At 36.4% G+C, this 20,629-nt stretch overlaps 1 protein-coding gene across 1 annotated transcript; it reads right to left on the reverse strand.

Moving 5' to 3' along the window:
- Positions 1–1,249: 1,249 nt before the first annotated feature.
- LOC145547380 (alcohol dehydrogenase E chain) lies at positions 1,250–19,131 on the reverse strand. Its single transcript, XM_081596815.1, has 9 exons — positions 19,114–19,131; positions 15,726–15,827; positions 14,809–14,947; positions 13,038–13,125; positions 12,723–12,942; positions 10,203–10,463; positions 4,552–4,687; positions 3,634–3,772; positions 1,250–1,408 (listed from the first exon to the last, which is right to left on the reverse strand). Exons 1-9 carry the CDS (start codon positions 19,129–19,131, stop codon positions 1,384–1,386), a joined length of 1,128 nt encoding a protein of 375 aa, XP_081452941.1. The 3' UTR covers positions 1,250–1,383.
- Positions 19,132–20,629: the final 1,498 nt, after the last annotated feature.

A 20,629-nucleotide genomic window follows, 5' to 3' on the forward strand; every position in this document is an offset into this window, starting at 1 on the left:
TAGCTCCTTCAGTATATTTGAGAAGACAATTAAACTGTCCCCTACATTTACATGGCAGTTCATTGTTGACAAAGTCTTTTCACTAGCATCATTACATCTAATTTTCATGAAGCTGTAATCGGTTCATAATTTCTTAAAACAAAGGATAAAATGGGCTTAGAGAGGTTGAGTAATTTACTGAAGGTCACAAACAAGGGGTAGATTACTTGCTCTAAGTCTAGAGTCCTTTCTACAATATTGAAACAAGTCACATTTTTTCAAGATAGCTAAAATTCTTTACATGATTAAGCTTTCATTACACATTTAGAGATGAAGCTCAAAATGTAAATCTTCCCTAGAGAAAGTATTAACAAGTGGGTACCATAGGCTTTCACATGTTCAAAACAATTAAATATTTCAGGGTTGCAGACTTAAGTCATGGTAGTTAATAGAAAAGTTCTCGTTTGAAAATATTTTTGCAAAAATGTACATCTATATGTGTATGTACATAGAAAATCTATTGCTTTGGATGTTTGTGACATTTCTTAGTTACCCATTTTACATGCTGTGTCCGCAGCTGCTTTATGCCCATCCCTAGACTTCAGGCTGCCATATTACTTTTTAACTACCTTATGGCTCATTTTCAGTTAACTACAGTTACAATTATAATAATTAAGATCTTTTAACCAATAAACTACTTTCTTGAGTAAAAATTAGACTTTTTGGAATATGATTCTAAGAATATTTCAGTTTTCAGATTTAGTATTCAAACCTCACATTTATCACATGTACTATGAAACTGTAGTATAAAAACACTTCCCTTCACCTTAAACATGTGTGATATTTACCTAAAAAAATTTCCTGCATTTAGAATTTCTGGACCTTCTCCACTTATAAATCAGAGTGTATTCTTTTGCAAACTATAGTTTTTACTGTAGGGTTTTGCTATATTTCCTAAAGAGGAAAATATAGACAGTGGAAGTACAGGTAGAAGATTTTGAATACATACCCCATCATGTTTATGTTGAGGGCAAGTATAATGAGGTCCTTCTCAAAGACTAAGGCTAAAAGACTAAGGGTGGCAAAGACACAAAAAGCACAAGAAGTAAAAAAAAATACTATTCCTCAGTCTGAAAGATGACATGATTCAACATGAGTAGAATGATTAAGAAGGAGACTTTATTAGACTCACTTACACATACAATTGTTTATCTAGTTCTCACTTAAATTTTAAAAATTTGCTTGAAAAATGATTTCATATTAATTTTCATTTCTTTTGGAAAACTCCCATGTGCAATTTATTGGTAGTACCTCTGAAGAACAGAATTATTGATGATGTTTGGCTAATATTTCAGATGATAGAGGAGGCAGAAGACTGCTACTAGTGAAGGTGTGTGTATGGTCTCAAAATGTCAGGATGGTACGGACACTGCAACAGAAAATAAGAGACAGAAATTGTTTTAGTGGTTAGATAATATACACTCTTCCATGTGAGAGTACAAAGAGCATTCAATTTGTCTCTTTGAAAAGCTATCTTTGTTTCCTGCTATTCCATTCCCATCCCTAATGCACTGAAGTCAAATAAAAGGTCAGCTCATCTTGTCCTGTTGTCTTTCTCCAACCTGAACCTCAATTATAACATTCTGAGTATGACTGTCATTTAGGCTTCATTATGTATTAGATTTTCAAAATATCATTTTTGAGAGTCTGCATTCCTTATATAGTAACAAACACAAAACAACAATTGATAATTACATGTAATAAGTTCATGCTATCTGTCACTCTGTAGATGCTCATCATGTATTTTATCATTTAAACCTCTACTTAAACAACACTATGTGGCAGTTCTAATATTATTTCCATTTTAGAGATGATAGATACAGAGATTTGGAGAGATCTGTACCTTACTTTAAAACATACATCTAGTGTGGGCTCCTTGGATTTAAATCCAAATAGAAACTTGCACAAATTACAAGATGATAGATAATGTGCCTAAAAGTGCTGATAATGTAATAAAGTTAAGACCGTGTTGAAATTTTAACAGAGCTTAGATAAAGAAATGCTTAAGAAGACTTAAAAGTAGAAAAAAAGTTGATTTGTGTTTGGAGAGACTTTATTCTTGGGAAGATCAGAAATGTAACATTTTACTGGAACTAATATCCTTTCTAAAAACCATCTTCTGATGGATAAATACTTTAGGAAAAGGTGATCTTTGTATCTTAAAAAATTTTAATATATATGTATATATATGTGTGTGTGTATATATATATATATGAAAAATGTATATAGATAATTTAGAAACTAAAGGACAATATAAAGAAGAAAGTAAAAATAACCTGTAATCCCACAACTTAGAAATAATCAATGTTAATATTTTCTTGAATTTTGATTATTTTTTTTCTAAACATATGTAAGTTTTTACTGCTCTGATTGAAAACTTGGAACTATATTGTATATATAAGTTCTGTATTCTCTACTCTATAACCTAAAATTACATCAGGAGAATTTCCCAACTTAATGAAATCATTTCCTTTTAAATGGCTTAATTAATTGCTAGTAATGTTTGGAATTTATTTAATTGTTTCTTTAATGTTGAACTTTTAGGATGTTTCCAATTTTTGCTATTATAAATAATAAACATGCTTAAACATATGTACATTTGCATATCTCATAATTTCTGTAGAATAGATTCTCAGAAATGTAATTGTTGGGACATAGGATCTAAGGTTTTTTTTTTGAGGTTTCTTATACATATGACCAAACTGCTTTCTAGAAAGGATGTGATCTGGTACTGTTTGGATGCTAGTTTCTTTCCTTCTTCAATATTTATCAGACTAAGTGTCTAGTATATGTTATGTGTATGGCTGCTTAAGAAATAGTGTTTAAAACCAAAAAACCTCATGAGAAGAAATGTGAAGTCACAGAGAAAGCAGAGACTATGGAACAAGAAGGTGGGAGTTAGGTAAAGCTGCCTGTTACTAACTGTGTCTCATTTGTAAATGCAAGTGATGAAATTCTCCTTTTTAGGTGTTTGTAAAAAGATTAATATTAGAGGTAGAAAATGGAACTGACTTGATTTTGTAAGTTTTGAAGAAAATGTAGATTTAAACATTTAAAATAGCATTTTGTACCCTTCCTCTTTGCTGTAATTTTTATGTGTGAAAAATCCTTTGTAAATGGAAAAAGAGAGTAAAAATAATAGCATTTTTGGAAAAAAGTAATATATGCATAGAAAATGATGCCTATATAGCTCCACTGACTTCCATAATGAGTTTTTGGGATGTCTGGAATGTAATTTAAATTTGTAGCTATTAATACTAATAGTCAACTATTTAAAGTGGCCAGGCAGGGACTGGGATAACTCCATGTTATATGACTATGTGTCTCTGATTCTTTTTCCTTGCAAAGCAGAGAATTCTCTTGTGAAGATGGCAGAGGGTCTGATCATTCAGATTTGCTGTGACCAACATAATTTGGCTTGAACAGAACAGGAAATGCAAAGCATTTTAGTTTCTTGCGATATGATCTTATGTGTTCTACATGCAGAGACTAAACTGGGAATGGAAAAGCCAGGCACTCCATCCTTGCCTTTCTCTCATCCTTCTACCTTTTTTTTTCTCTGTTAGTCAAACCCCACCAAAACTTAAAATCTACCTCTTTCCGGAGCGAAGCAGGTCAAATCCTTCATTTATTTTTTCAAGTGGTAAAACATGGGTAATTAATTGATCCAGTGAAAACTTCTTAGCCATGAAATCAGTCACAAGTTTGGGGACAGATTCTTTACTTTTGAAGCCTGAAAAGAAAGTGACATCAATGTTAGATTCATCCAGATATAAGAAGAGGATTAGAGACAAGACTTTCTACATAAAATTTAAATGAAAGTTTATAAAATGTCCACAGACTACTGTTGCTGAGGTTAATAAGAGAGTGTGTTTCAATATCCTTTTGAAGTGATTTGACTTTTTAAAATATCTCCCTGCCCAACAAACCAGAGCCCTTGGTTGTTAGTTCTCTTATAGAGAAATTATAGTATAGATGGTTATTCTCAAAGTCAAGAAGAAAATTTATCAGTTGTCTACATCTGGGCAGTGAGTGCAGACATAAATTGTTGCTATGGATTTCCTGGATCCTCCTAGGTATCTCAGCACATTACGCAGTCACCAGTATCAAAAGAGATGATGCCAAAGATCCTAGTCAGTTTATGGGATACCATTAAAGTGTATCTTGGGACTTTTTGGGTGCATTAGTTCCACATCTAGTTGATTTGGAGCCTATAGATACAAAGGAATCTTAGTGTATTTTTAAACTACATTGCATTTTTTTTTTAATATATTTATTTATTTTAGTTGGGGGCTAATTACTTTACAATATTGTAGTGGTTTTTGCCATACATTGACATGAATCAGCCATGGGTTTACATGTGTTCCCCATCCCCTCCCTCTGGGTCATCCCATTGCCCCAGCCCTGAGCATTTGTCTCATACATTGCATTTTAAAGCCTGGCCTTGTCACTTGCAAAAGGGAAGAATTCCTGATGTTAGTAAGAATTTGGCCCTCAAGCCTAACTACATACCACCAAAAATAGCTCCTTTCCAGGTACGTCCAGTCAACAGCAACATGGGGTTCATAGAGATATTTTGGGCATTAGGAGGTACTCCTACAATGACGCTTACGCCATATGCTTCTTGACAGCACAACAAGGCAGACATCTGGAATAAAATTAATATGTAGCATCATTAAAGTGGATTCTCTGGTAGTCCCCATTTGTGATACACAGTATCATGTGCTATGGATCTAGCTAAATTGTGAGTGTGTGCCTGGAAGAGATTGGCTTTTTCTTCACTTCCCATTATTTCCTAAAGCCACTACATATGGCTTTAGAAAATGCCCAGAAAATATTTTTGAATGAAACAGAAGATGAATGAAACTGTATGTTTTATGTACTTAAGTCTTCTTTAGAAAATAATAAAGATGCAAATATCATTACACATATATAATCTGATTCTTCAAATAAAGGTAATGTTTATCATCATGTGTCCCCAGAGCAACCTGAAATGGTTAACTCATTTTTCATTTAATTATTAAGTAGATCTCTTGCACTCAGTACTTTGAACCAGGTATTTTGATGGTGAACCAGATACATGGTCAGTTACATCATCAAAATTTCTGTCTTCTCCTCTTGATGGTCTCCCTTTTTAATGGATCCATATTTCTACTGCCCATTTCTAATGGGAACTTTTTTCCTAATTTGTGTACATTTACCCTAAAGACCATCCCCAAGAAAAAAATGCAAAAAGGCAAAATGGCTGTCTGAGGAGGCCTTACAAATAGCTGTGAAAAGAAGGGAAGTGAAAAGCAAAGGAGAAAAGGAAAGATATAAGCATCTGAATGCAGAGTTCCAGAGCAAGGAGAGATAAGAAAGCCTTCCTCGGTGATCAATGCAAATAAATAGAGGAAAACAATAGAATGGAAAAGACTAGAGATCTCTTCAAGAAAATTAGAGATACCAAGGTAAAATTTCATGCAAAGATGGGCTCAATAAAGAGAAGAAATAGTATGGACCTAACAGAAGCAGAAGATATTAAGAAGAGGTGGCAAGAATACACAGAAGAACTGTACAAAGAAAATCTTCATGACCCAGATAATCACGATGGTGTGATCACTCACCTAGAGCCAGACATCCTGGAATGTGAAGTCAAGTGGGTCTTAGGAAGCATCACTATGAACAAAGCTAGTGGAGGTGATGGAATTTCAGTTGAGCTGTTTCAAATCCTAAAAGATGATGCTGTGAAAGTGCTGCACTAAAGATGTCAGCAAATTTGGAAAACTCAGGAGTGGCCAAAGGACTGCAAAAGGTCAGTTTTCATTCCAATCCCAAAGAAAGGCAATAACAAAGAATGCTCAAACTACCGCACAATTGCTCTCATCTCATTTGCTAGTAAAGTAATGCTCAAAATTCTCCAAGCCAGGCTTCAGCAATACATGAACCATGAACTTCCAGATGTTCAAGCTGGTTTTAGAAAAGGCAGAGGAACCAGAGATCAAATTGCCAACATCCGCTGGATCATCAAAAAAGCAAGAGAGTTCCAGAAAAACATCTATTTCTGCTTTATTGATTATGACAAAGCCTTTGGCAGTGTGGATCACAACAAACTGGAAAATTCTTTAAGAGATGGGAATATCAGACCACCTGACCTGCCTCTTGTGAAACCTGTATGCAGGTCAGGAAGCAATGTTTGAATTGGACATGGAACAACAGACTGGTTCCAGATAGGAAAAGGAGTACGTCAAGGCTGTATATTGTCACCCTGCTTATTTAACTTATATAAAGAGTACATCATGAGAAATGCTGGGCTGGAAGAAGCCCAGGCTGGAATCAAGATCGCCGGGAGAAATATCATTAACCTCAGATATGCAGATGACATCACCCTTATGGCAGAAAGTGAAGAAGAACTAAAGAGCCTCTTGATGAAAGTGAAAGAGGAGAGTGAAAAAGTTGGCTTAAAGCTCAACATTCAGAAAACTAAGATCATGGCATCCGGTCCCATCACTTCATGGGAAATAGATGGGGAAACAGTGGAAACAGTGTCAGACTTTACTTTTTGGGGCTCCAAAATCACTGCAGATGCTGACTGCAGCCATGAAATTAAAAGACACTTACTCCTTGGAAAGAAAGTTATGACCAACTAGACAGCATATTAAAAAGCAGAGACATTATTTTGTCAATAAAGGTCCATATAGTCAAGGCTATGGTTTTTTCAGTGGTCATGTATGGATGTGAGAGTTGGACATAAAAAAAGTTGAGCACTGAAGAATTGATGCTTTTGAACTGTGGTATTTGGAGAAGACTCTTGCGAGTCCCTTGGACTGCAAGGAGATCCAATCAGTCCATCCTAAAGGAGATCAGTCCTGAGTGTTCATTGGAAGGACTGATGTTGAAGCTGAAACTCCAATACTTTGGCCACCTGATGTGAAGAGTTGAGTCATTTGAAAAGACCCTGGTGCTGGGAAAGATTGAGGGCAGGAGGAGAAGGGCATGACAGAGGATGAGATGGTTGGCTGGCATCACCGACTCAATGGATATGAGTTTGGGTAAACTCCAGGAGTTGATTTTGGACAGGGAGGCCTGATGTGCTGCGGTTCATGGGGTTGCAAAGAGTTGGACACGACTGAGCGACTGAACTGAACTGAACCCTCATTTTGTTGAAGTATGATTGACACAAATCGTTTATTTTTAGGTTGTACATCATGATTTTTTAGGGTGTATAGTGTGATGATTTAATACACATATGCCATGTGAAATGATTACCACAATTAAGTGAACACTGTCATCACCTCACACAGTTACTAGTGTTTTTTTGCAGTGAGATCATTTAAGATCTACCCTCTTAGCAAATTGGAGGTATACAAAACAGTATTGTTAACTATATTAACTAGAGTTAATAATATTATAGTAACCATGTTGTACATGGCTGTCTCCAGAACTTGCTCAGAACCAAGAGTTTGTTCTCTCTGACATCTACTCATTATTCCTCCCCTACTTCCTCCAGCCCCTGGCAACCACTGTTCTACTCAATGGTTCTAAGAATTTGATTTTTTTAGATTCCACGTATAAGAGAGATCATACAATAATTGTCTTTCTGTGTCTGGCTTATTTCACTTTGCATAATATCCTCCAGATTTTTCCAAGTTTTTGCAAATGTCAATATTTCTTTTCTATGGCTGAATAATATTCATTCATATATATACAATTCACATATGTATATTATATATATATATATATATATATATATATACACACACACACACACACACACACATACCTCACTTTCTTTATCTATTCATCCATATGGACATTTAGGTTGTTTCTATATCTTGGCTATTATGAATAATGCTGCAATGAACATGGGGATGCACATGTCTAAGATAGTGAGTTTATTTTCTTTAGATATATTCCCAGAAGTGGGATTGCTGGATCATATGATAAAAAATCTATCTTAAATCTTTTGAGGAGCATTTATACTGCTTTTCATAGTGGCTGTTTTACATTCTCACCAACAGTGCACAGAATTCCCTTTTTTCCACACCCTCTTCAACACTTGCTATTGCTTTTTTTTTGATAATAATTATTTGAACAGGTATGAGGTAATAATCTCTTTGTGATTTTGATTTGCTTTGCCTTCTGATTAATGATGTCGGGTTCAGTTCAGTTCAGTTGCTCAGTCGTTTCTGACTCTTTGCAATCCCATGGACTGCAGCATGCCAGGCTTCCCTGTCCATCACCAACTCCCAGAGCCTACTCAAACTCATGTCCATCGAGTTGATGATACCATCCAACCATCTCATCCTCTGTCATCCCCTTCTCCTCCCACCTTCAACCTTTCCCAGCATCAGGGTCTTTTCCAATGAGTCAGTTCTTTGCATCAGGTGGCCAAAGTATTGGAGTTTCAGCTTCAGCATCAATCCTTCCAATGAATACTCAGGACTGATTTCCTTTAGGATGGACTGGTTGGATCTCCTTGCAGTCCAAGAGACTCTCAAGAGTCTTCTCCACCACCACAGTTCAAAAGCATCAATTCTTCAGCACTCAGCTTTCTTTATAGTCCAACTCTCACATCCATACATGACTACTGGAAAAACCATAGCTTTAATTAGGTGGACCTTTGTTGGCAAAATAATGTCTCTGCTTTTTAATATTCTGTCTAGGTTGGTCATAGCTTTTCTTCCAAGGAGCAAGCTGTTGGCCAAAACAGCCATATAGCTGTTTGTCAAAATGGGCATGTTTTAAATGTGCTTGACCTTCTGTGAGCTTTTATTTATTAATTTTTTTTACTCTGAAACTTGAAAGCCTTTTCCCTCCAGTCAGCTTTTTAGACATGTATGTAGTAAGAAAGTTGCTTAGGAAAACACTACCGCCCTGCCCCCGGTCCCCCAGAAATATATAGTAATTGATCCTTTGATTTTGGAGTATGACACTTGGAAGATCAGAGAACTTCAGGACATGTGGTTATCAGATACTTAAAATAATCCAATTCCACAGGAGAAAATGGAGGAAAAACCATATTAAAAATGGCATAAGGAGCAAGTGACAGCCTTGGGAAGTGACAGCCTTGGACCATCAGTCATCTGTGGAATAATTGTTCCTGGTCAAGGCTGCAAAGAGCTTTACTCTTAAGATGCTGCTTCCTATTACTAACACTGCTGGGACTTACTGGAGAACCTAAAGAGAGAGATTGTTTGTGTTGGTCTCTGGGGGGTTTTTCATTAGGATTCTAGAGAATTCTGGTTAGGGGGAATGTAGCTAGAGATGTGTTCTCTGTTGCAATTGATGATATCTGTAATTATTTGAAAGTAATATCATGTATGGGGTTTCCCTGATGGTCACACAGTAAAGAAAGCCTGCAATGCAGAAGACCTGGGTTCGATCCTTGGGTTGGGAAGATCCCCTGGAGAAGGGAAATATCATGTATATTTTAAAGATGATATAAGTTTCGCACAATTGGAAATGGTACTTCCTTTTGACAACACCAGATAACATTTATTAAGAGCTTACCACTGACAGGTGGCACTTGCTAAATATGTTACATGTGTCATCTCATGTAATCCACAAACAACACTGTAAGATACATATCACTTAAAATCTTTCGGTGGGAAAACCTGTTGACCTTTTAAATTACTCAGTCGGCACACAGATTTGGATGCTTTTTATGTACCAGGCACTGTGCTGTCCGTTGTGGTAAAACGGGACATATTTTCTGTTAATAAAATGATAAGGAGTCTAAAGTTGCTCATTGGTTTTTTTTCTTTTTTTGGAAAAGTATGGTTTTTGAAAAAAAAGAATTCATTAAAACATAGAAATATTGTTAAATCATTTTTTTGTCAAGAATGTGTTGAAAAATCAAACTTGCCAACTTGAGAACAGAATTTATATTCTTTATATTTACTTGACTTTGAATTTTTGAAACTAAAAATTAAATTTATGATGGCTCAGTATAAACCCTCTTCCCTCTCTAAAAAAGACATTATACTTGTGACAGGTGTTTTTTTGGCTGATGGAATGAGATTCCTCATCATAATAAATTAAGCAACCTAGGTAACAAATAGGAGATGGAAAATCGCCATAGTTTTTAAAATATTCTTTATATATAATGTTTATATTCCGCCACATTAAAGAAGACTCTAGAATGCAGAAGCTGATGTCTTGAGACATTTCAAAGTACATACCATGGTGTCAAGCCGACCGATGACTTCAAATGAAAAATCCACACCTCCGCCACTCACTTCTTTCAGCACCTCCTCGATGGGTTTCTCATAGTCCCGAGGGTTGATGCACTCAGTGGCACCCACCTGTTTGGCCCTTGCAAATTTGTCTTTGTTGATGTCCACTGCAATGATCCTGGCTGCTCCAGCTGCTTTGCAGCCCATGATAACAGACAGGCCAACTCCTCCAAGGCCAAACACAGCACAGGTGGAGCCCTGGGTGACCTGTGTTTTCAGAAAATGTGAAAATGGATTAAGTAATGATTGTTAAGGGCTTTCCAGGTGCCTCAGTGGTAAAGAATCCACCTGCCAATGCAGGAGATGAGGGCATGTTCCCTGGGTCAGGAAGATCTCCTGGAGAAGGAAATGGCAATCCACTCCACTATTCTTGCTTGGGAAATTCCATGGACAGAGGAGCCTGGTGGGCTACAGTCCGTGGGGTAACAAAGAGTCAGACATGACTTAGCAACTAAACAACAACAACGATTGTTAGAAAGAGCCTAAATTGTATAAAGTGCCATGCTTTGCTTCTTGTCAGAAGTTACTCAAACTATGTCCAACCTTTTGTCAAAACCTCTTTTGATGTTAGCTGCCTCACACTTGAAATGAGGGGTTTGAATTAGATTAGTGTTTCTCTAATTTTCCTGGACATTAGACTACCTAGGGAGCTTTAAAAAAATCTCAATGCCCAGGTCACAGCTCATAAGCAACTAAATCAGACTCTGTGCCGGTAGGTGGAAAAAGATATGCAACCCACTCCAGTATTCTTGCCTGGAAAATCCCATGGACAGAGGAGCCTGGTGAGCTTCAGTCCATGGGATCACAGAGGGTAGGACACGACTTAGTGACTAAACAACAACAACAACTCTGCAGGTAAGACCAAGTCTCCAAGTGAATCCAGTGGGAAACCCAGGCTGGGAGCCAATGGACTGGATGACCATTGAGCTCTAGATGTTAGTGACTCCCCTCTTGAAGAAAATCTAGTGGCTCAAATCCATTGATAGCCAGCTTCAGTCCATCACACATACACAAACACAATTCTAGGGAAATTAAATAATAAATAGAAGAGAGGAGACTAAAAAATAATCCAATTGAACCCTCAATAATTAACACCTTGGTTCGATAACTTTCAGTAGTCATGACCAGTATAATGAGAGCAGAAATAAGCTGTGAAGCATAGAAGAGTTATCCCCAGCTTAAGCAAACTTAACAACAAGGGAAATTTAACAGGTAATTTTAAGATCATACAGCTTGAGACCAATGTGCTCTTAATGGGTCTTTATCCCTGCTTTAAAAAATACACAAATGAAGAATAATGCAATGAAAAGCTGGTTTATATTTTAATAATGGATGAAATTCATTATCACAAGTGCCCTTGACTTCTGCTTTGTGTGTAGGTTCAGATGATGCAGTTGCACAAGGGACTTAGTGCTAAGGTCACAGAAATTTGGAAAACATGTACTCACAATAGTTTAACTTACCTAAGGGACTGTTTAAACCTAGTCTGTTATAGTCAGACTTCACTGTGGGTAAAATGTTCCTCCTGTCCCAAGTAAACATTCTGTGGGGGTACAACACCACTTTTTTACTTTAGAAAAATATGAGGCTTGTGATTGTTATTTTAAAGTGTTGGTAAATATCTACTATGGTTTATGATTCAGCAAGAGTTTTGAGGAGGCTAGTCACAGTTGTCATATTAACTACCTGTAAGATTTTGGTCAAATGGCTTTATGTCTCTGGGTGTCAGTTCATAAAACAAAAGGATACTACTAGATTTCCAACCTTTTAGGAAGGGGAGACTTAAAAGAATTTCTCCTTAAAACCTACCGCTTCTGAAGTTTGTGTGTGTGTATGTGTTCATGCTTGTTGTGTGTGTGTAAATGCTTCATGCATCATCAAAGCTTTATTGCTTTCCTCATAGAGATACACAGAGTGGGTATGTTGGTGACCCTCAGTTTGGAGGTATATCAGGATATCAGGTCAGGCTCTGGAATCTCCTGTTGATCCTAATTTTGGGAGTAGAGGATCCACGAACTAAATGCTCCTCATAGTCAGCCCCTTCATTTCGTTTACTTTTGCTTCCTCAAAACTTAGCAGAACCTACTGTGCATGGCTCATGTAGGCACTAAATGAATGATAAAATGAACTCCTAGGTCTAAAATTTAGTAATACCATAAAGAACACATACAGAAGAATAATTATGGAAAACACCTTTACATTTTCTTAACTAATTATCAACAGCTTTTCATTTGTGATGAAGGATAAATTTTCTAGGACATGCCTTCAATTCCTTCTGAGGGTATTTTCTACTTTTAATCAACATCCTCTGTGGATGTGGAGCATAGCAATGCTATTATGATAGAAGAGGGGAAAGATTCCAATAAATCTGTGAAGAATGATCTCAGATTCCTGTGAGAAATTGCTTTGCTTTTAGCTCCTGACAGTCTGAGCATAGCTGGTCTTATCACTCATTGTTATTCCTACCTTGGCAACTTTGACTGCAGACCCATAACCAGTAGAAAATCCACAGCCAATGAGGCAGACTTTTTCCAGTGGTGAGTCTGCATGGATCTTGGCCACTGACATCTCATCCACCACCGTGTACTGGGTGAAGGTGCTGGTGCCGAAAAAGTGGTGGATTGGCTTCCCCCGGCAGGTGAACCTGCAGGTACCATCATTAAGGGTCCCCCGAGGCTCATTCAGTCTGGTCATGCAACACACAAACACAAGAGGGTATAAGATCGGAGCATAACTAACGTGCAGATTCCTTCACTGCTAAGGAGAGTAACAGATACTCACTCATGTTTCAGGCAGAGATTGGCTTCCGGGTGTTTACAAATATTGCACTTTCCACACTGGGGAACAAAGAGTGGGATGACTTTATCACCTGGGGATGAGGATAAAACAGATTTTTCTTAAATTTCTACACAGGAACTAAAGAACTTAAGTAAGAACTTAAAGCTTATGCATGTGTATTAGAGGCACTTGACTTTGAGAAGTCTCCAAGAATAGGGTCCTGTCAGCATTATGTCTTGGTCATTGCCTGTCAGTATTGTTATCGGTTTGGGTTTATATATGTTAAAGATGCCCAAAGAAAACACAAATGTGGAAAACATGATTTTTGAAAGTAGTTCCACTGTGTTGATAGTTCTCTTTTATTGTGTGCCCTTTCTCTTAGGGATTTTATGTATATGATCTCACTTAATTCTTACTAAATATTCTTAAATATTCTTAATTATTCTTACTACTAATATAAGTATAAATATTCTTACTACTAATATAAGTATAAATATGTATTTAAGTTGTGAGCAGTCTGCCATAGTTCCACTAGGTAATCTGGTAATAGTTTATAGTAATAGTAATAATATAGTAAAAATAAGAACCTCAACACCCATTTCCTGGCTTTTCAAAGTGATTATGCTTATCTCTATTATGAAATGAATCTTTCTTTTAAAAAGTTAATTCTCTTTTAAGGAAAACAAACAAAAATAGGACAAGTAAGAATTTAAGACATTCTTCTGAAAACCTCAACCCTCAATAATGAGTTAGACACTTTCTTTTAGGATAGGAACTGACTTTCAAATGATTGTAGCTGATAATTTGTGGATAATTTATTTTTACTGGTGGAGGGAGCAGGGGTGAAAAGTAGGGGTGTCATTTGTTATTAATAGATTTCTAACTAAAGGAAATAGTAAGAGCTGAAACTCAAACCAGATAACTTATTTTACTGTTTTCAGTTTATAGGTCAATTAAGTGTTTTGTAAGTAGGGAGGTCAAATCTACTAGCTAAAGTGATTTTTTAGAATTAAACATAATTTTTATTTTTAATCATCTTTACTACTTATCCAAAAGACTCAGAAAAATAACATTTAAGAGATTATATGTGATGATGGCATGGAAATCTTCTGTTTACTCACTGTTTACCTCTAAAAATATTTGTCTGTATTAATATATAATAATAGGATATAGTAAATATTCAAGAAAAATAGTACTTGGTAACCAGTCACGTTTAATCATGGTTTAAGGAAAAGTGGCCATATATTCAAAGGGGAAACCTGTGAATGGGCTCCACCTCCCACCTGAGAAGAGACTATGTTGATTCAGTCCAGAGCTCACAATCCCCACTATGTGAAGTCGGCACTGAACAGGTTCAATACAATGATTATGTTTATCTCCAATATGTCTAGACATGTTTTTTCTGTCTCATCAGTAGTTTTCTTTGGATCTGGTAGAAAACAGTGCTTGGCAACACTAACATGGGAATTAACTGGTTATAAACTCTACCCTGGCAGACACTGGGTCTCCTTCAATCCTCATGTATTCCCAGGATCTAACATGGTGCCTGACATCTAGTAGGTCCTCAAGAAATACTTGCTGAAGGAGAGAATACACTAGTGCATGGATGCATACATGCCTGAGTCAGGCTGGAAATGGGAAAAGAAAGAGACCTCTGTCCCAGCTCAGCCTTAAAGCCATCCTTTCATCTCTCATTTGCTCCAGTGTCATCATCCAGGCTACATCATCTTGGGGCCCTGAACCAAGACACATTTCCTAAGTGTGAATTCTGTACCTGGTCTTACTGTAGTCACCCCTTCTCCAACGCTTTCCACAATGCCGGCTCCCTCATGGCCTAAGACCGCAGGAAGACGTGTGACCAGAGATCCATTAACCACATGGTCATCTGAGCGACAGATTCCTGTGGCCACCATCTATAGGGTAAAGAGGGGTTGATTAGATTCAGATAAGATTATGACCCTCAGATGGACTTAACATACTCATTTTCCTGAAATTGCATTGAAGAATTTTAAAGCGTTTTGCTAATAACTCCTACTCTTCCAAATACAATTTCAATTTATACCCAAAGTTATTTAGCCTAATAATGCTCTACTTTCCTTTCATGCATTAAACAATTTGGAGTAATCTGTGAAATAATTGTTTCTGAACTATTGAAATCATATAATATGCAGTCTTTTTGATAGAAAATGCAGAGAAGAAAATAAACTTACTTAAGTGCCACCACATAATGCTAATTGATTTTAAATGATATATATTCCTTTGCATTTTTTTTTTGTTGTTGTTGTTGTTTAGTTGTTAAGTCATATCTGACTCTTGGTGATTCCATGGACTGTAGTCCACCAGGCTCCTCTGTACATGGGATTTTCCCAGACAAGATTACTGGAGTGGGTTGCCATTTTCTTCTCCAGGAGATATTCCCAATGCAAGGATCGAACCCACGTTTCCTGTTGGCAGGCAGATTCTTTACTGCTGAGCCACCACAGAAATTCTTCTTCATTTCATTAGGATTATACTGTAAATACTCTTTGGCCTCTTTTTAAAAAATTTAACAGTTTTGGTTTACAGCTTCCCTTGACAACAAATGTAATCCCATTATCTGGATGACTATATTACAAGTGCTTTAGTTACTTTCATTGTTACATTCTGAAAAATTTAAACCTAAGATTAAATAGAAATGGAAAAAAATTTTACCTTAATACGAACTTCATGGGCCTTAGGGGGTGCAACCTCCACTTCCTCAATGGAAAATGGTTTCTTGAGCTCCCACAGCACAGCTGCTTTGCATTTTATTACCTGAAAATTGAGCAGAAAGATGACACCATTTTTCCCCCAGCCTTGAATTCAGGGATTGTGCCTTTGATCTTTTTACATATACCATCTAGCCCCATGTCTGAAACTTAATATTGTTCCATGAACATGAACAACCTCTGATTTGCAAAAAGAATAATAGTGACTTTTTATAAAAATGTGTAAGGCAATAACACAAGGAAAGAGAAACAGAATTAACTATAGGGAGACATTGAGATAAAAATGGAATATATTCTTTTATGAAGAAAGATCATCATTGTTTTCCCCTCTAAAGGTTCTGTTTCCTAATGTGGTTCTGAAATTGGTTGTTTATCTAAAGCTGTTGTCTTGTCCATGAAGTTCTAAATCACTATCATATTACTACCAGATTCAGTGTCTGTTTACATGAAACTCATTTCCCCCTTGCCCAATTCTCCACTTAAGCCAAAATGATTTGACTTTAGAATTCCTAAGCCTCCCAGCCTAGAATTTCTTTCTCTATTTGCCTGCTCCTTTGATTTCTCTCTCTACTTCCTCTATGGGCTACTTGTTTGCATCACTCATTTGAAAGTTTGATTTGGCAGCTCTGTTTTGTTATATAATTTATGAATAGAGATTTCTTCCAGATTGGATTTGAGCCTAAAATTGTAGAGGTTAAAACTACACACACACATACACACACACACTTAAAAGTAGAACTGTGTTTGATTTTCTAGCTAGCATAGCTTACCTACAGATGTTCTTACAAATAAAAGTTGAGCATATATATTTAGTGCTTGGGAATGTAGCTTAAGGGTTGTCTTCACTTTTGCAAAGCTTGTGTAATTGAGAGTTTTTTCCAAAGAGAATTAACAACATACTACAAACATGGTAAAAATTCAATTGAAATTTATCTGATAATTTATTTTTACTACATATACACCAAATCCTTCCACTTTGCAGTGTTCATCATGGCCAGTGCCACAATAAATATAAGAGTACTTGGATATAATACACTAATGGTAGAGAGGTATTGAATATTGGGGTGCCAATGATGTAGCAGGCACAAGTGGCTGTGTTGGGTGAGATACGAGTTTGACTTTTAAACTTCACAGGGCAGTATTACTGAATCATTAGTCTCATTTTTCAAATGAAAAGCTTGAGGCTCAACTGACTGAATAATTGACAAAGTACTTTTCCCAAAGTTACAAAGCTGGGTGTCCGAAGAATGAATACCATTTTATCTTTCACTACTTGATGATAGTAAAAGATTAACAAAAGATAGAAGTTAGATAAAAATAACAACAATAATAGCAGTGATTAATATTTAGTGAGTTATTTCTATGTACCAGGCACTATTTTAAATGCTTTCCAGTATTAGTTTATTAAATTCTCACAACCACCTTATAAAAGTAGGTTTTATTACTCTTGTCATTTAGCATTTGAAGAAAATATAATGCCAGAAGGTTAAACATAAATGAAGTGTTATCATATAGCTGAAAGTTATTGATGTTGTACCTGAGGAGGGAGGATTGATTGCCTGTAATTTATAAATTTAATTAATTCATTTGGCCTACCGTTTTGATCTCTGAACTCTGAGTTTTGAAAAATTTAATTTTTATTTTTCTTAACTACTCTTCATTTGAAATGTAATATGCTACTGTAAATGCCAATCAGTAATGCATGAAAATAAAGTTAAAATAAGAAAACTGCCAATCGATCATCTGTATGATTTCCAACCAGTCTTATTGATATAGGCCTATTATATATATAGGCCTGATATAGGCCACGCTATATAGGCCTGCCATTATAGCTAGATATTATATTGCACAATTCACTCCTAACACAGCAAACCTACTAGAAACAATTGCACAGGCTTTTGCCATTAAGCAGTTAAACAACATGAATTGATTGTATCGAACAATCACGTGTATTGCTCTGTACCTGTAAGCACATTGAAAAAATAAACATGAATCTGTGGAAGGCTTAGAACCAAATATATCTGTTCTCAGTGTAAATAGTGGTTCAAACTGTATCAGTATTTTGTTATTTTTTTTTTTGTAAAATTACATTGGCTTTTGCATGAAGATAACATTTCTATGGGAATTCCCTAAATTGTGCCATAATAGGACCCTTTAAAATCAGAATTTGCATGTTGACTCTGATTTGTTTTATCTTTAAAAGTTTTTTGTTTTTTGATCGGAGTATAATTGTTTTACAATGTTGTATTAGTTTCTGCTGTACAACAGTGTGAATCAGCTATACATATACATATATCCTGTCCCTCTTGAATCTCCCTCTTAGTACCTGCCCCCCATCCCACTCCTTTAGGTCATCACAGAGCACTGAGCTGAGCTCCCTGTGCTATACAGCAGCTTCCCCCTAGCTGTCTGTTTTATACATGGTAGTGTATATATGTCAGTGCTACTCTCTCATTTCACCCCACTCTCTCCTTCCCCGGCTGTGTCCACAAGTCCGTTCTCAACATCTGCATCTCAATGGGTTTGCTTAGTCTTGATGATTCTAACGCTTTGAGATCAATAAAAGTTTTGTCACATTTAACTTTCCTGTATTCATAAAAAGAATGATTATGATTAAAGAGAATAACATTTACATTATGAAGAATTATATTATTTAAGTTATATTAGAAAGAATAACACATTTATATTATGATATCTTAATATAAACAAAACTTCTTGATAAAAACATTTCATTTCTAACTTTAGACTTGAAAATTACTCATGATTGGCTATAACTATTTCACACTTACTTAATATAGGAAATATAGACTTTAATAGGTATAGATGCTCTACATTCTTGTTAAAGATATTTAGGTATTGCCCTTCTCAATTGTAGTTTAATATACTTTGTATATAGAAGCATATATCCTAAGTTGTATTTCAGTATAAATTATTTCTAATTTATATATGAATTTTGTTATTCATTAAATAGTGTATCTCTGTGTATTACATGGTTGCTTCCCAGGTGGCTCAGTGGTAAAGAATCTGCCCACCAATGTAGGAGATGCAGGAGACATGGGTTCAATTTCTGGGTCGGGAAGATCCCCTGTAGAAGGAAATGACAGATCACTCCAGTATTCTTGCTTGGGAATCTCCGTGGACAGAGGAGCCTGGCAAGCTGTAGTTCATGGGGTTGCAAAAGAGTCAGACACGACTGAGTGACTAACACACAGGTTGCTGGCCTCCTGAATAAAGGAAACTTTCGAGTAGTGGCTTTCAAGCATCGAGCAGTCAAACGTGAGTATTACATTAACTAGAATAATTCTAAAAGTAAAAAAAAAAAAATGCCTTACTTTTCCTGCTGTGCTCATGTTTCTTCTTTTCCCTTCTGGCAGGAGATGTGAATTACAGACTTACAGACTCTTCCTTGTTCAAGTATGTGCAAGAGATAGATTGCACAGATTTTTATATGCCTGAATAGCCTCCTGTTCCCTACATTTGATCTGAGATCTTTAAGCCCTGCCCATTAGTTTACTCTTAGACCTAGTCAAACCAGCAATAACAGAGCACTGAACCAGCACTCAAACATTAACTTTGTTTGCAATATACTAATTTCAGATAACATCTTGACTTCATTTGTTAAATATTTTCTTATATGTATCTTTTCTTTTCTGGATTACATATTTCTCCTCTCTCAATCCCACATAGGATGTTCGAGTTCTGTTTTCCCTTTGTGTAAACTGAGCTCCGACTTCAAATCTACACAATGCAATTAGCAAGGAGGAAGAGTAAGAAAGCAGCACAAAAGGCATAGGACAGAGAGAGCTACAAGCCTGAGGGATGTGTTTGCTCCAGCACGCTCCCACTCTTCACAACAGAGAAATCAGACACCAGTCAGTGACAGCAAAAGTGGCATTTCTGCTCCATACAGTATCAATCAGAACTGACTGAGACCCTCCCTGTTTCAGATATTCAAGTGGGCACTGTGGGGTGACAGTGATGGATAAGAAATGACCTCTACCCGGCCAAGAGGCAATATGAGGCCATGGTTATAGCATGACCTTGGAGTTGAGCCGACCCTGTCCTTACTAGCTGTATGAATTGAATTTGTTATTTAACTGTCCTTGGCCTTAGTTTCCTTATCTATAAAATGAAGATGAACAGTAGTGTCACCTGGAAAGGTTGTTTGATGAACAAATGAGTTAATCTTCTTAAAGCACTTAGGGACCCTGACGAATAGGATGGCTTTTAATAAATATTAGCTACAATGATCATCCATAAAAGTAAACCCATAATCTATGGGGGAAAAAGACACAGCAAACCAAGTCAGACAATCTGTGATGTTCTATATCAGAGAGAGAGCATCCTGACTGAAGAACTCAGAGGAGGCTTTGTAGACCTTTCAGTTAGAAACTAAATAATGATCATTTTGGCAATTATTCAAGAAAACTCACTGTGAATTTCCATTGTTATTTGTTCAGTGCAGTGAGTATGAGAAAGAGAATATGAGCTTGATTTTTAATAAATCTCAAGTCTTTTACCAACAATTGGAGGATATAGTGCATTCAACTACTTAATTAGACTTAGTCTGTAACATATGTTAACAAAAAAGATATATTTCTCTAGAATTGTCAAGGGAACAACACTATTGTCTGTTGCCAACTTTACGTATGCAGATATAGAAAGCCATACTACAGCTACACTGACCATCCAGCAGAGAGGGTCGAAAGGTCCTGTCTCACTGTGGTCTTATAATCATTGACTAGACACCACTTCTACGGAATGGCTACCACACTGCTCTCACTCACCTTGACTCATAAAGGACAGCAGTGCATAAAAAGGGAGTCTGATAACTTCTCAGAGATTCTG

This window comes from Giraffa tippelskirchi, chromosome 1, assembly GCF_054371585.1.
Source record: "Giraffa tippelskirchi isolate mGirTip1 chromosome 1, T2T-mGirTip1v1.2.pri, whole genome shotgun sequence".
In the NCBI taxonomy this organism is placed as follows: Eukaryota; Metazoa; Chordata; class Mammalia; order Artiodactyla; family Giraffidae; genus Giraffa; species Giraffa tippelskirchi.

Excerpts from the sequence above, each read along its gene's own strand:
- LOC145547380 (XM_081596815.1), bottom strand. Across the intron at positions 14,948-15,725 it reads CCCATGAAGTTCGTATTAAG|ATGGTGGCCACAGGAATCTG; the intron begins GTAAAATTTTTT and ends TTTACCCTATAG. Across the intron at positions 13,126-14,808 it reads GGTGACTACAGTAAGACCAG|GTGATAAAGTCATCCCACTC; the intron begins GTACAGAATTCA and ends CCTCATCCCCAG.